Source organism: Dermacentor albipictus, chromosome 2 (assembly GCF_038994185.2).
Source record: "Dermacentor albipictus isolate Rhodes 1998 colony chromosome 2, USDA_Dalb.pri_finalv2, whole genome shotgun sequence".
Lineage (NCBI taxonomy): Eukaryota > Metazoa > Arthropoda > Arachnida > Ixodida > Ixodidae > Dermacentor > Dermacentor albipictus.
Genome location: NC_091822.1, coordinates 93,440,476 through 93,454,167, shown reverse-complemented (window position 1 = coordinate 93,454,167; position 13,692 = coordinate 93,440,476). Strand labels below are relative to the sequence as shown.

The following is a 13,692-nucleotide window of genomic DNA, read 5'->3' as shown; positions in this document are numbered from 1 at the left end:
GCACTACGAAAAAATAATTTGATTTGGTGGATTAAAGTTACCTGTGAAGTAGACGTCTCGCGTATTTTGCACCGTGCAGGTTGCTACAAGGCAAGTTGAGTAGCTTTGAAAGAATGACGGCTGGCTCGGCACTTTCTTCTATATAGTAGGCTTTGGCTCACATATAATGGTAACTTTTGTCTACTGTGTTGAACTGAACTGAACCATGTTGGGTTGTCTGACACTGAAAACAGAACCACCATTTGCGCTCAACCACCACTTCTGCGAGAAGTGCGCGCTCAATCTTGTAACGGTTCTTCCTTAAACGTCACCGCAGAAATCAACCCAGCAAGTGCTTTTTGGTTTGTATCAATTAATATCTAACTAAGGTTAGCACCCCTGCTTGCATCATCAAAAATGAAATTCGGTGTTTTTACGTCCCAACCAAGAGTACGATTATGAAAGGTGCCATTATGTGCTAATGTGCTCACTTTGAGCTGCTCGCTTTATCACCCTTTCGTTATGATTGCTATTATAGCCTGTCTCTATGTTAGCGAATTTCGCGACCAATATTACTTGTCGCCGCCTTAAGCGTCGGCTTCTTCTTCTGTGAATGTACTTAAGTGGCGTAGCATGGGGTCACTTAACAACGGCAACCACTGTTGTGCAATTATAAATATCTGTGGCAAGTGTTCACTATTTACACATCCCTTATCGCAGGAAAGACAAAGGTTCGCTGCTATTTCACGTTAAAAAAATTCTCTAGGCCGCATGCTCTGCTAGGCTTATATATCTTTTTTTTTGCATTTTGCAAGCTCAAGTTTTGGCGGGAACAATATCGAAGAACAGGCTGCTAATAAATTCAGCGCCTCAATTCTTCGTTTTAAACTGTTTGCAGGTGTTCAAGTCCGAGGCAATCGTAACCATCGGCGACACGAAAAAGCTTCAGGACGCCATAGATAAGGTGAACCATCAGGTTCAACCTTACAAGCAAACCCTCGCCAACGTGGTGCAGTCTTACGGCGAGTACGTCATAAACCAGGTGACCGAACATTGAGCTGATTTGGGTGCATAATTACTTAGAAGCTAAATTATTACCGAAGAAAAACTATTAAATATGACATGAAAACTTCCTCGGCTAAATGTTCCTATTCTTATTAATTTTCTTGAACTTAAATTGCTGCAGCACAAATGGGCTTGTATTGTTGAATGAGGGCACAGGAGATATTTATTGGCATAGCTATTTGAGCCATAACCACCCTAGTCTCGGGGAAGACAGCGGAATAGAAGGTTCCTAAAAGAGATCTACCGAAATAATTCTCTCTTGTGCGACAGTGCAGCATTAAATTTTCTTATTAGGTTAATGAAAACGCAAACTAAAGATGACACCAATTATTTTGCGATGGAAGTTGAACGTCTATTGATAGATAATTATTTCCTTCTTTTGTTGCTGCAGTCGATGTTTAGGCAGCGCTGTTCACAACACAGCACTTCTTTTGGTGGAGCACACTACTGCACCCTTTCTTAGCTTATGTTTCCTTGGCTGAGCGCGTATACCTGGCCTTTATTTCGAACCTACTGTCTTTGCCAGAGCATCGCACTTCACCTGTGTAACACTGGTACTATCGGCCAGAAAAGTAAACGTACCACGGCTTAGGTGGCCGGAGCGGCTGCAGGGCCACACTGGGGCGCTGCTATCTCGCTCCACGCTGTGGAGACGAGAGTGCCCCGGGTGACGCCAGACTTCGCCTTCACTCTCACACGGGGCCTCATCATGCTTGATAAATTTCTAGTGCACCATTCGGTTGCTGTGCTGCTGATGGTCGCGATGAAGCGAACCGTGCATCGCCAGTAGTGCAGCACGTGGAGATCTCGCGCAGTAGCGGGTGGCCGCAGGGCATCAAACCACGACACTGTGAGAGAACGAAGACCCGTTCTGATTGTTGTTTTGCTGATATTCACCTTGTCTTTTATATTAGTGCATGTCGCAGATGTCCACCACTGCTCGATTTTAGGCAACACCGCGCAAGTAGCCGCAACGGTGGCTTCGGTGACGCGCGCTCTTTCACGTCGGCGGGATAGAAAGCGGGAAGCGCTGCACGGACGTCCGAAGCTATAGCGGCGGTGCTCTCGATGCCAAGGCGAGCAAGCCAATTCATCGCGGTCGGCGGCAACTTTTCATAACACTGAAGACGCCTTCAAGCCATGGAATGCTTCCGTTAATAAACTTTCACGACTGACTAGTTATTCCGATTTGTCGTCCCAATTATCTCTTCCTGGCCGTAGCTTTCTAAAGTTTCATAACGGCCTACGCATTGTAGTAGCTAATTAAAGCAGATTTCAGAGGCGTCCCTAACATAAATATTAAACGCACTGCTGGAGACAATGCCGGGAAAGTAATTTCCACAGAAAAGCCGCGCCCTCAGTAAAGCTTGGCGCCTGTAACTTATCACGCCTGCGTGAAAGAGCGCGCATCACCGTAGCCTTCATTGCGGCTACTTGCGTTATGTTGCCTAAAATCGAGCAGCGGTGGACGCCGGCGACATCCACTAATATGAAATATAAGGTGAATATAAGCAAAACGACAATCACAACGGGTTTATTTCCTTCTCAGTGCCGCAGTTTTATGCCCTGCTGCCATCCGTGTGCGACAGCGCCATGTTCTAGACTATCGGCAATGCACAGCCTCCTTCTTCGCAATCGTCAGCACCAGAGCAGCCGAATGGCGCACTAGAAATTTATCAAGTGTGATAAGGCCCGGCGTGAGAGTGAGGGCAAAGTCTAGCGTCACCCGGGGCACTCTCGTTGTCTGCGCGCGGAGCGAGATAGCAGCGCCCCGGTGTGGCGCCGCAGCCGCTCCGGCCACCTAAGCCGTGGTCCGTTTACTTTTTTGGCCGACAGTACATACAAAGCATGGAAATACCTGAAGAGCTGAACTGAAACTGCTCACTCCTCAGAGACTTGCTGTAGTAAATGCATGGTGACGGAATGAGCAGTGAAGGGCTGATTACCTAGGCGCAGGTTTGCTTAAAGTGACACTGACGTGACTTTTTTTTACTAGTTATTTTACTGTCGTTGAATGAAGCGGTGAACCTTACAGAAGAAATACCGCAAAGACATATATTATTTACTGCAATACTAGTTTCTTCAAAAAGGTTTCGTTTGGGTACTGAGGCGGTGGATACACTAAGAAGTTATGATACATTGGGTCACCACGTTTTTGCGATCAGCCAAGCTGCGAGAAGCGAGTGCAGCGAAAAGAGGCGCACGAGACACACTTTGTCTTATGGGCAACTTCATCACACTTAGTCTTATTCCACGACGTCCGGAAATTTCGCTGGTGCAACGGTGCCGTGATATTGCCAATGACTCCAGAGGCACAATTTCAGACGAATTTTAGTAGGAAATTAGCGTATCTGATAAGAGATTCCTAACCGTTCTAACTGCGAAGTGTGATATCATTTTTTTTGTAGGTAATGTGTGGTAACTTGTGTACCCATTTTCGAAAAATTTCTCATTACTGCTTTAAAACGAGTCCATAAAGTAGAAAGCGGTGATTCCGGTTGAAAGCCCTACGCCGGTCGTGCTTTAGAGTGCGGCCAGTTTGTTCAAGTGCCAGGCTTTATGCAAGTATTCTATGAAGTATTTCATTGCGGCCTATTCGAAGTTTTAGATTCACACAATGTGGCATGAGGCACCTTTTCATCTTGAACTCGTGCTGTTCCCTTTGGCAGATGAGAGACGTGGTTGGAAACTGTGCTCCCGCTTACACCATCTACCTCTCATCCGTCAGCGTCGTATGCGACGGTGTCGTGAAACCTTTTGTGAGTAGTCATTGATTGCTTGCTACGCCTAGCATCACTCTGGGCACTTTGGAACTACTCTACAACGATATCACTTACGATTCCTCAGAACCTCCTTGAAGTTGAGAATATTTCACGTCGCATTTTTATCTATTGAAAAACAGTTATTGTTGCCTGCAAAAACGTAGTTGATGTATAAAAACATCAGAGTATGCAGCTTATTCAGCACAGCAAAATGGTTAAGGGAGCTTGAGGGCACTCATCTCAATCTATGAGGATGAACCTAGATGTGGCTACACGAAACGTTCGGAATGAATGAACATTCATTCTCCGCCAGAGAAGCTGTCAAGTGGAAGCCTTTAAACTGATCACATGCCACCATTCTGCAATAGAACTATTTTTAATTCCAGCAAGGTAATGCGCATTTTGAAGTGTGTACTGAAGCTATTTTAAAAGTAGTAAAGCTAATAAAAAGATCAATGCGATGGAGCTGATTTGAAGCATGATATATGGTTTTACCGTAGAAACTGAGGAAGAGTGTGATTTGGATTATTAAAAGAAAGGTATTCCCACTGCAAAAATCGAAATTTATTAGGTGGGTGTGTGTAGAAAACACCAGGTAAGAAACATATTCAAGAACGCAGATGCACATCGTGCATTTTATATAGGGTATGTCATTTTGCTATGCGCATTCCAAGTATCGCGTATGGTGGTTTCCGACTTGATGCTGCTGCTTTCTTTAGAGCGCAGCTCTTCCTGCGGCGAACGTCGGTGTCATCCTTCGTAAGCGAGTGAACGAACACAGCGAATGAGGAAAGCAAACGACGCGGAACGCAACGGGAGTTGAAAGACGCCGATAGCAAATAGAATACGAGGAGCAAAGCGGAGTAAGAGGAAGGAGCAGCGGTACCATGTGACGGAAAGCGAAGAAAGCTTGGAAGGCATGGCGAATCCATAATTACTTTGTTTAGCGCAAAACAGCGGACACAAGAAAGAGGACAGGACAAGGCGCTACTCTCGACTGACATCATCTTATCATTTATCATTTTATTTTATCAACTGGCATAAATTTTTCCCTTGTGCGTCTGCGCATTCAAATATCGTGAAAGACGCCATTGCTTTGATGTTACTAGAATCTTCGGTAGTAAAAACTTGTCATCGCTCTGCGAACCAGAGTTTCATTGCACAGTTAAATAGGCTACTGGCTGCGGGTTACGCAAGTGTGGTGGTGACGTCAGTCTCAGAGGTATTGCTTCAGAAATTGAAAGGGAAGCGGCCCAAAAGTAACTGTATTACAGAAAAGAAGAGGCCTGAAGTTGTGCCGTATTGCCATAGAGTGGCTCATAATCTAACGAATGTCGCCACTAGATACCAAATTCCGGTATTGTTTTCTGCTCCTCAGACACTGTCAATGTTGTGCAGCCGCATTTACAAAACAATTAAAAAACCAGATTGTGAAAAGAACCACGCGAAGTTTGTAGATTGCAGCGTCGATGTGGTATATGATTTCGTTGTCATGTGGCAAAGTATATGTACGACAATCAGGCCGCTGTCTTAACGAGTTGCTTAGGGAACATGAGCGATCCATACGAGCAGACACAGGTTCCCATTTGGCTCAATATTGTAAAATATGCAATAGAAAAGCCATGATTCGTGGTACTACGATTTTGAAAAAGAGCCGTGATACAACGGTCCGAGATTTATCGGCAGCATTCTTCCCACTGTCACTAAGGTGACATTGCATTAGTGTGCCTTCTTTAAACTTGTATAGCTGACGTTGGTGGTTCCTGCAAATGGTGCTAACTGCGCATGTTCCTCTAGTTTATGCTGTCTGTAAAAGAGTGACGCAATAAAATGTCAGTTGAAAAAAAAATTATGGGGTTTAATGTGCCAAAAGCACTTTCTGATTATGAGGCATGACGTAGTGGGGGACTCCGGAAATTTGGACCACCTGAGGTTCTTTAACGTGCACCTAAATCTAATACACGGGTGTTTTCGCATTTCGCCCCCATCGAAATGCGGCCGCCGCGGCCAGGATTCGATCCCGCGAACTCGTGCTCAGCAGCCGAACACCATAGCCACTGAGCAACCACGGCGGGTGATGTCAGTTGAGAGTAGCGCCTTGTACTGTCGTCTTCCCTGTGTCCGTTGTTTTGCGCTAAACAAAGTAATTATGGATTCGCACCAACTAGCCCGCCAATACATTGTATGGCGAAAGCGAGAGAAGAAAAGCATAGTGCCTCGAGAAGACGGGCCATGCAGCAACGATGGCAGCGACATGGCCCCAGAGTAGCGCGCCGTCTCTATGAAAACAAAGCGCTCCACGAGTGGAGGCCTGTCTGCGGCCGCTGCTGCGAATCGCGCTCACGTATCACCTGCGCACTTTCCCTCAAGATATCCCGATTATAGCGAGGCTGTCGCACCACACACCTTTCCGTTTGCAACGTGCCGCATGAGACACATCGGCCGCGCGAGCCAATATATCGCGAAATGAGGACACGTACGCTGCTGTGCTCAAACTTCGCATCATGGAATATCGTAATCGTCAGTGATTTTTTTCTGTGCTGTCTTGACATGCAGTTTGAAAATATATCTTAGAACCTCTCAAGCTGGTTGGTAAGGTGGAATTCAATGACTTTGTTTAATCTTCGTACAGAGTGGCTTCTGGTTATGCGTGGCGTCGTTCATTGCTGTGGGCATGGTGGCAATGTTCATGGCGCTGTGTATGTCGACGCTGTACTCTAGGAAGCCGAGACCTCCTAAGGCGACGCCAACCGAGTCTGTGCCGGTACCAAAACAGCGAATGGAGATCTTCGCCGTGTCAGTGTAAGTGTTTTGCATGGGACACTTTTATACCATCGCAGTAATTGAACAAGGATTATTTACCACAGGTCAAGAGCTTCTCCCTTGCGGTCAGTCTAGTGTGTGAACCCAAATATTTACATATTAATTTTACACTGAACATTTTCTGCATTCATTTTGGGTTACGACCTTCATTTCGGGTATAGCTCTTCATAACACTTGCCTTCAGTGGCATTCACGGAGTGTGACAACAGCTGCCAGAAGCTATGCGCTGATAGGCTTTCGAGAATTTTATAGAAGTGGCTGTAAATTATTGCTTACATCATGCGAAGGGTAATCGCCAACGCAGCGTAGAATGATGTTCAGTTACTAGTGTGCAATCTCAACCCTTTTAAGGCCTAGAACACTTACCTTTAAATATACAATTCCATTCTAACCTAAAATAATTTTAGTATAGGAATACAATTTTTCCCGCTCTGGCGCTTCTGTACAAAAATACTTCCGGACCTAAAAAATTGTGGCTTTATTTTGGCTATATCAAGTCAGTCAGTACTTGTAATCACAGCTGCTATGCGAGCGGTCAATATTGTGGTCTGGGTTGACGCTTAATTGACACTCTATATTTCACACACTTTTCTCGATCTTAAACTCCCGAAAGATCCAGAAAAGTGTGCTGTTTGTAATAAAAGAATTGCTTTACATATTTGCCCTACTGAGACACTCAAATCCCGATGATATAATTTGCAATAACCAGGGTTAACTTCAGCAGGATATAAATAGGAATTCCTAAAGTACGATTATAAAAACGAGGGACAGCTGTTACTCGTGCCCCTCTGCGAAGCAGGACGCAATATGTAATAATTTACGTATGGTAAGAACAGTCTGTACTTTAGAAGTGATCTTCATGTTTTGGTAGGTTAGCATGTTATTGAAAATATTGGATTCAGGTTACCAAGACAGATGCGCAAAAGCAGTCTGTTATGGGAAAACGGATATAATCAATTATGTGAGCTGGCTCGTTATTTCTTTTATTATGGTGTAGTTATTATGCATATAATATGTGCGCATGAATATATATGGCAACTTTACCAGGCCTTAGTTACAATTAGCAGTGTGTTTGTCTCGCACGTGATACAAGATACCGTACTAGATTAGCCTGCCTAAATGTAATACTCGAAGATGAGGAACACGTTTATAACAAAGATCAATTAATGCCCAGCGTAAGTTTTGGTTCATCTAAGCTAATTGAGTCAAGCTGTTTGACTTGAGCTATGACAGAAGCATTTCTTTTGCAAGAAGTTGCAAAATGTCTTGCACTTGCAAAGGTCATGTACGTTCAAGTGGCTATTTCTGGTTACTATTCTTGATAGTTGGCGCATCTGTTAGCAGCACTATCAAGCTTCTTATCAGCGATAAAGACGAAGGATGAAGATAATGCCGAATGCTCTGCTTTTCTAATCTGTGACAACACACAAAACAACAAAATTTTGCTGGCTTTCTCTAGTACAAAGTTCTAGCGTGCTTCGTGCAGGGCGGAATTGTAACTACTGAATTTATGAAGTGGAACTTATGAAAATTTAGCACCGTGAAAAGAATATTGTGTGTGAAACAGGCGGAAATCAGGCAGCCAGGTTTTAGTGGCATAAAATGTCGAGCAGAGCGCGATTGCTCTCATCGATACTACTACATAATATCGAGCGTCCGTAGTGACCGTATATTGAGTAACCGGAGCAGTTTATTACGTGGTGCCACACCCATCTGTAAGCGTTTTCTTTTACCGCAGTAGGCCACATCCACGAGAGCCAAGCAAGATAGAGATCAAGGAGCGAGTGCCTAAACGTGTAAAGACTCGGAAGGTCAGCATTGCGGAGAGCGAGCCCTCAACTTCCAGCTGCAGGTAAGTGTTTTCTTTGAACGGCAATTGACGCTGTGCGGCTTTATGACTGTTCTCTTTACAGTCCCAGCTCTGTCGTTAGCATTAGCATACACGCTTGGCCCGCAGATTAGGCCCTTATCCCCAAAACGTCGTAAGCTAAAATTGATTGTAGGAGACAACTTCAGTAAATCCGGGTGCAAGGACACATGAGTACCGGAGTTGTTTGGGCAATGGTAGCGAGCACTTGCAAACGAAAATATTTGTGTGTTCTGCGCCTGGATTTGATGACCCACGGCTGTGCTCACCGCTGTCGTTGTGCTCAGAGCGTTACTTGTTCTTTCTATTTTTTTTGGGGGGGGGAGGCGCCAAGTTCTCTAAACGAGTTAGATACGTGACTCAAAGTTTTGTCACATATTTTTTCTTCACCGCAACAACGTGACAATGTAAAGGAGCACTGAAGCAAGAAGACATTTCTCACAGATATGCTATCATTCTCACATTGCGCCGTCAAATCCAAAGTATACTCGAAAGAAGTCGTCTTCTAATGTCACAGTATCAGAATGTCTGGCGCTTTGTGCTACATTTTCTGCCCTCATATAAAACATTCCATTGCGAGAACAGAGCGCTCGCTACAGTTTTCCTTATCCCAGGACTTGCACAATCCCATTACATTCCCTTGTCTTCGAACTGCAATGTTATTTGTCCTCGTATCTTCCGTAAAATGTAGATATGTCTCTCCTTTTTTTTTCGCCACACGTTTTGAGTTTCTTTCCTTAGGTGACTTTGATCCGTTTCAAATTTTTTATTTAGCCCTCACGTTTTTCTATTTCGGTTTCTTACCAAACGTAATCATACCTGTTGTTTTCGAGAAATTTGCCCCTAAATGCCAAACAAGAAAGTGATTACAATGCGCGTTGCTTGTTATGACAAGAAAATATGACTGAATTGTTTAAGCCGTAGTAATTTATGAAAATGAAAATTACAATAACAAGAAAAGTGGAATGCTGCATTAACGCATTAAGATGAATTTCACCTCAATCAATTGGAAGGCCTCCGTCGAAGATTATGTAGCAACAATACAAATATAGCCGTTCTGTCACACCTTAACGATGTTATAGCTTCATGCATTTCGTTTAGAAATATTATATTGTAACAAACAGTTACAACAGCCGTTTCTGCGAAAGCTGACTTATGCTGGGCGAACCTGTGCCCGTCAACAAAAACCGACTGAGCACTCAACAACCACAAAAACGGCCCTCGAGCTTCGCTCCTTCGAACGTCGTCCTCCTCTTTGTCGCCTTCTGTCGCGTGCCAATCGTCCGATTCTCGCGCACGAGCCGCCGGCCTGTCAGCACCGGCCGAGCGTTGCCTTGCGGTGCTTTGCTTGACGCTCGCGGTGTGGCGGCTACGCAGTTGGGATATGTCGGTCGTCTTTGTCTTCTCGCAATGCTGGCGGCAATATATTGGAACAACAATATCATAAATTTTATGGTACAGATCGGCGTCGAAGAACAATGTGTATCGTGGTACAATTTGTAAACTAGTGATAACGCTTCTCCAGAAAAAGAAGACTGATCTCAATGTTTGAAGAGGACGATGTGCCCTAAATGTACAAATGAGAAATCTGCCTGTAAGACTTATTGGGTATAAGCAATTTGATTTGATGATTGGCGAGGTCTACTTAATTCAGGCTTGCAGGCAAAATTGCAGAAATGCGGTGTCCTCACCAGGTGGTCCTTAAAGGATGCCGACGTTCTAAAACAGCCAGATAATGCTTAGATATAGCATATTTTTCAGAATACAGACTCAATGAAAGCAGTGCGATAAACAAGCGCAATATAGAAACAACGACAGCCGCATCGTCAATAAATTGGAACTTATACGTAACAGAATCAAAAGGCAATTGATGGCCGGTATTATAACACATTTTCTACAACGCTGTTTCACGATTCCGTTGAATAAGAACGCAAGAAGTGGCTTAGAAACGCCATGGCATGCGGTACTAAGCACATTTCGAGACAACAGGCTTTACTAAGCCGCAGCTTACTAGAAGAAAGCTTCAAATAAGTTACACGAACAAAGTGCCAGCTTAACGGAAGAATGATGCATTTTTGTCATTGGGGATAAGGATGGATCAAAATGTTCCATCATAATATGACGCTACAACACGTTGTAGTAGAGAGACAATTTTAATAACCCATTCAATGGGGTATTAAGACGCAGATTCCTTCCTTTTTCGTTTGTCCTCTTGAGAAAGGCAGGCCAAAGATAATTTCGTCTACACTTAAATGTGAGGGATCGCCGGGCACAGGACACAGGCACGCCCACAGTTAGAGGAAAGGCACTCATCATTGGTAGACTAAACGAATATGTATTCCACTTGTGCCATTATTTGTACGGAATTTATGTTTATTGGGTTTATAATGCGGAGCTGTTTTACAGGGGGCCGGTTTTAAAGACAGCATTGATAAAACTCTGCCTCAACGAAGGCATTGGCCGAGCGCAGACAAATTTGGCAGCATCCAAATGAGTACTCTTTTAAAGTTCATCATTTTCTTTGGATTTTCTTCACTCTTGTCGCTGTGGTCGGTTTATATTTTTTTTGGGGGGGGGGGGGTGCTCGGACTTTTATCGCCAATGCAAAGGGCCCGCACACTCGTCCTATATACTGAGTGGCGGCGTGCGTTGCTGGACGAACGCGTACTATTATAGCTTTCTCAGACGCAGGTGCATGCCATCTATATTGCTGCTACAGGTGTTCTGTTTAACGGTTCTGTTACCTATGCGATTTCGTAATGATAGATGAAAGCGTGACTAATTGCCCTCTCTAAACAAACATACGCGTTCAAGCGCATAGTGCTCTTGATGAAGGGTATAGCTTTCTAAACGCATTCGGCCACTCGCATTCGTTGGCGATCTTCGCCTGTTCTATACTGGACACCTTTGTTTTGAGCACCTTCCATTCGAATTTGTGCTTGGTGTTAAACAAGAAGTGCGCATAAAATCTGCTTTTGGCACTTTCCTTCTTGCTTTTGTTCGTCGCACCGTATCAGTAGGTACGTCTCTATGGCTTCCGAATGCCGCGATCCAACTTCTCTTGCAGCTTTCTTTATCGTCGTGTTGTAGTATTAACTCCCATGTACCCATTGCCGTTTACAATTTTATTTTCATATCTTACAGCTGCATTTTTTCAGACTCTTCCACGTATTCGCCAAAGCCAACCACAGCGCCACCCAGGTAATAATTAGGACCCTGGCTTGTAGGATTATTCGTCCGCTTTTTGCTGCAGTTATGCATGTCGTGGAGCGCACCTAGGAAAATTAATGTAAATAACGAGACAAGAATATTATGGCTATCTCACCTGAGGCAGAACAAAACTGCCATTTAGCATATTTTTCCAAATTGTTCATAGTAATGCTAAGAGGACAAGTAATGCTGCACCATCAGCAACAATATTAATCGCAAAATCCTAAATTGCTAATCTTTTGATCAGCTTTTGGTAAAGATGTGTAATCAATTCTAACGGCCTGCTGAAACCAACTGATAGTGCTTCTATGAGTTCAAATTCTTCTAGTGAGCTATTCATTGTCCTTAAACGGCATGTTACGCTATATAGACGTCCGACAGATAACTTAATGCCGATGTTTCTGGTTTCTTTGGGCTGAAGTCGAGGTTAATATTTAGCCTGTGCAAAGCGGTGTCTGGCTCAATGTATGCGCATTTGCGGGAGCCCCACACGTGAACAAGCAGATATATTTGACGCACAATGGTAAAACCGAAAGTAAGCGATTTAAATTCTTGCACTTGATCTTATTGAGTGTCTGTTCTTGTGGGGTGTCCTGCTTCCCAGTATTGCGCAATTAGCAATCAGTCACCAGAAAGTAAACAAATACAACAACGACAACAACAAACAAAAAAGCAGGCACTTTTATTTCGAAGCAATCGAATATAAAACAGAGCAAGTACTGTAGCTTGGTACATACAGATTGTGGATGAAAAAGCTATGTTGTGATAAGGTGAGAACGCACTGCTTTCAGTTTTATTGGGTTGCAATCAGAGGAAAGAATTTCACCACAACGTATGCTACCGCTATTACTGTAAGCAATATAACAATGAATGGTACTTTTGCATTGGGAATGCATAATAGCAAACAGATGTAGTGTAACCTTCAAATAATCTTTAAGCTCACGAAAGAAAAGGTGCCTGTCTGTTCATGCTGGTGTGTAGGACGTACGCACCAACCAGAGAATAATTGCGCCAGGTTTTTTAATATTAGGCGGATGGCACGGAACCGTAACTCTCACCATATTGGATGCATCAATAAACCTGTGGTCCCCAACTTTCACTATGTATGGGGAGTAGTTGTTTCATGACCCATGTTTCCACAAGAAATACGGACAGGTGAGCAAGCAGGTAATAACAGATTTTGTTGTAAGGCTTGTGAGAACGCAAGTGCATGACCAATATATGCTGCTGCATATTGGCTGCCAGGTATGTAAAAAAATGTGTGCTATAAATTCATTAAGAGCGATTACAATATATTTCTTCGGTCAGCTTGCTCCAATGTGACGCTCAAAAAACTGCCTGCTAATAATTGAGTATAATTAATGTATCTGCATCGTCAAGTAACCGTTCTTTCAGTGAGGTTTAACGAGAACCTAAAAGTAGTATATTGAGAACGATAGTCACAGGTGCAGAATGAATAACCTTTAAACATGCTGGAAGAATAAAAAAAATTAAAAAAAGTTAGAAATAAGCTGGAAACATTCCAATACATTGCCCTAATCTCTTTTGACTATTGCAAACTAGCATATTTCTTCAATGAAATGTGCAAGAAATGAGTTTCTGCAATTATATTTTATAAAATTTAAGAAATGCCTTGCCCGTGAGTGAATAATGTAAGTTCTGCAGTTGTTCAATATAAAACAATATCAGGCTACGAGCGACTAAACATGGTAATGACGCCTCGGCAATGAGGCCTCGGCAGCTCTTTCCTAATAAAACATTGTATAGCGCTTTTAGATACAGATATTCCGCACGAATAACTCCGTGACTGCACGCTAGAAAAAAAAATGTTTAGATATTTCATTTTTCTAATATAGCCAGCCACTATCTAAAACAGAGGACTATCTCTCGGCTTCTAATGATGAAGTTGCCTTTCGCAGTCTGATATATACTATCGCGTTTGTATATCCAATCTAACCTATCAATAAGAGTTTACGTAAACAGGTA

At 43.4% G+C, this 13,692-nt stretch overlaps 1 protein-coding gene across 3 annotated transcripts in view; it reads left to right on the top strand.

Moving 5' to 3' along the window:
• The window catches only part of LOC135902747 (uncharacterized), a 68,085-nt gene that overhangs the window by 52,069 nt on the left and 2,324 nt on the right, over positions 1-13,692 (top strand). For 2 of the 3 annotated variants that reach the window (XM_065432966.2, XM_070532984.1), the window contains exons 17-21: positions 878-1,021; positions 3,714-3,803; positions 6,439-6,608; positions 8,368-8,481; positions 11,641-11,697. In XM_065432966.2, the coding sequence (XP_065289038.2) occupies positions 878-1,021; positions 3,714-3,803; positions 6,439-6,608; positions 8,368-8,481; positions 11,641-11,697 (575 nt within the window). Of the gene's footprint in view, positions 1-877; positions 1,022-3,713; positions 3,804-6,438; positions 6,609-8,367; positions 8,482-11,640; positions 11,698-13,692 lie in introns of those variants that run through there. The other variant, XR_011511783.1, reaches the window with a different exon arrangement.